This window comes from Austrofundulus limnaeus, unplaced genomic scaffold (genome assembly GCF_001266775.1).
Source record: "Austrofundulus limnaeus strain Quisiro unplaced genomic scaffold, Austrofundulus_limnaeus-1.0 Scaffold2, whole genome shotgun sequence".
NCBI lineage: Eukaryota > Metazoa > Chordata > Actinopteri > Cyprinodontiformes > Rivulidae > Austrofundulus > Austrofundulus limnaeus.
This window is the reverse complement of record NW_013952404.1, coordinates 2,800,537-2,803,113: the sequence shown is the minus strand read 5'-3', so window position 1 is coordinate 2,803,113 and position 2,577 is coordinate 2,800,537. Positions and strand designations below refer to the sequence as shown.

The 2,577-nt window shown below is 41.1% G+C and overlaps 1 protein-coding gene across 1 annotated transcript in view; it reads left to right on the top strand.

Annotated features, from left to right (window-relative positions):
- qpct (glutaminyl-peptide cyclotransferase) overlaps positions 1–1,401 on the top strand; it is a 7,455-nt gene extending 6,054 nt beyond the window's left edge. The window contains exons 6-7 of the mRNA XM_014010713.1: positions 597–713; positions 813–1,401. Coding sequence (XP_013866167.1) covers positions 597–713; positions 813–994 — 299 coding nt within the window. The 3' untranslated portion in view covers positions 995–1,401. The remainder of the gene's footprint in view (positions 1–596; positions 714–812) is intronic.
- The last annotated feature ends 1,176 nt before the right edge of the window (positions 1,402–2,577 follow it).

Sequence of the window (2,577 nt, the reverse complement as noted above, 5' to 3'; positions counted from 1 at the left end):
CTCCATATAGAATGTCATTCCCTCTTCAAAAACACACCCAGAGTGTTGCTTTGACTCCTTCATGCATGTTAGAGAAATCCTTGAATCTCCTGGAGCTGTCCAAACACTTGCTGGTACAAAAAAACCACCTTTTTACACAAAGCTCCTCCCCTGGAGCTCAGTGCCGAGCCCCCGCCCCACAGAGCACCCCTCCCCTGAAGCATTGTTGTGCAAGACGTGCTGAAGCGGGAGTGTCAGAAACGGTAGGGGATTCTTAAAAAGACAGGATCCAGTTTCAAGGTGTTTAGATAGGCTTTGATGCAAAGTCAACTTGATTTTTGATATTTACAGCATTTCCATAACAACTGAAGGTAACATAGTTACTTGATTGTGGTATGTGCCGGAAAACCACATAGTACCCCTCCTTAAAAGCCATATTTGTGTGGGAATAATGTTGATCATCTATGGCAAACATCTTGACTTGAATTGACTTCAGAAGGCGGTAAGCTGTAGAGATACTGTATGATAACTTTCTGCTTGTTTATTATTTTCTCCTTCAGTTAACTGACAGATGCACATTTTTTTTTCTCCCCTATTTTTTTTTTTTTTTCTTGTAGAGAAGCGCCTGCACGCAGCGAACCAGCTTGTGGAGCATCCAAACAGCGTGCAGTATTTCTGGCCCGGTGTTCCAGTCGGCCATGTTTTAGATGATCACGTGCCGTTCCATAATAGAGGTGTGCCGTATTATATAACCTGACTACCATGAATTTAAAACAAGAGAGAAAATAATATTACTGGTTTTAGGTGACCTTCCACCTCTGCCTCTCCTTCAGGTGTTCGGGTCCTGCACCTCATCCCTGCCAGCTTTCCGTCTGTATGGCACAGGTTTGAGGATAACGAGGAGAACCTGGACCGCCCCACGATTACAAACCTCAGCAAGATTCTTCAGATTTTTGTTCTGGAGTACCTCAACGCCAAACCTACCAGCCCTACAAACCCTCAAAATGCTCCATGAACTCATTCAATCCTCCTCATAGCTCATCTTAGTAGTAGTTTTTCATGTCAAACATCGAGGTCTTCAGAAATGTTATCTTGTTTGATCAAAGCAGTAAGACGTGAGGTAATGTTTGATTTATTTGCAGGTCATGATATTTCTTCTATTGTTGATCTGTTCAACGATCGCAGGAAGTGGGGTTCATTTTTTTACCAAAGCAGCATCTCTGAAAGCCTTCACGTCCCGTCTTCCTGCCTATAGAAGTGGATTACTTCCTGTGCTGATGTCTCATGTGCCTGTTTCTGTTTATATGATTCTATAAGCTAGCTTTTAATGTAAATGCCAGAATAATCCACACTGCCAAATCTGGTATCCTGTATTTTGACAGTGAATAAATGTTTGTGCAGAAAATAAGGAGTGTAAAGCGACACAGTGTGACGCCGTTGTGCCTCTTCAATGTGATGAATTTATCCATTTTGTCCCACTCTGATCATCCATTTTTTTTTTGTTTCGTGCCTTTTTTATCAGATTTTCCCCCCTTGTGAGACCAAGCCCTCTTTCCTTCCTTCTGCTTCACTTCAACAGTGATCTCATGATTCCTTTAATCCTATCGGGGAGGCCCTTCCCTGAATTCCCCACTACCTAAATCCTGCTCACTTCAGACCACTCCCATGGAAGGTGAAATTGGGATTTGACCCTGTCTGCTACAAACAGTAATACCTAACAAGAAAAGAAAAACCCACCAGGAAAAGCAGCACTGCCGGAGCAAAAAAAAGAGGATAAGCAAGACAAAAAGTTGTATACAAATTCCAGCATGCTTTTGACTGTGGATTGATGCGTGTCCGAGTGCAATGATGGTTCAGCTTTTCCTATGCAGCTGATTATAGGGCAGAGCACTGGGACTTTCTCCTACACAAGGTGTGTTTCAGTCTGTTGGAAAACAATAAGGAGGCCAAGCAAGATTACTGTCTTTAGAAAAGGTTTGGCTTTAAAACAAATAAAAGGAATCTTAAACACAACAAAGCTTCGACAATCCCATAATACAGGCATAAAAGTCAGAATTTAAACTGTGAGAAGTGCACACAGTGAAGGAACTGGTTTTGGTCAATTTATTAAACAGTGTAATTTGATCTTAATGTTTTCTGTTACCGACTGTAGCCACCTGTTGCCCTATGTGCATCATTTTGCATCATGTTGGGATTTTTGTTGGACTTTTCTTGTAGCATGCATGAATTTATGTCGGATGTCACTCAAAACACTGCCCCAAAAATTGTTTACCTCTTGCTCGTCCTTTTATTTAATTAGGAAGAAAATAAAATCTAACCGCTGCATTCCCCACAGAGCTGTGGAATTAAAACTTCATTTTGACCTAAAAACAACAACAACAACCTTACGCCTCACATTGTAGCTTTATTGTGGCACTGTGCGTGTTCCAGAGCTGAGTGCTTTTTGTTCAAGTCACCACAAGACGGCAGTAGTGAGTCATCTCCAAGTTTCCTCCTGTTTTTTTTTTTTTTTTTACATGTAATGAGAGTTACAGGTGTTGAAGAAAGAAAATCAGTCAGATTTGATGTCGAAGACTTTATTTTTAATGTCTTATATAT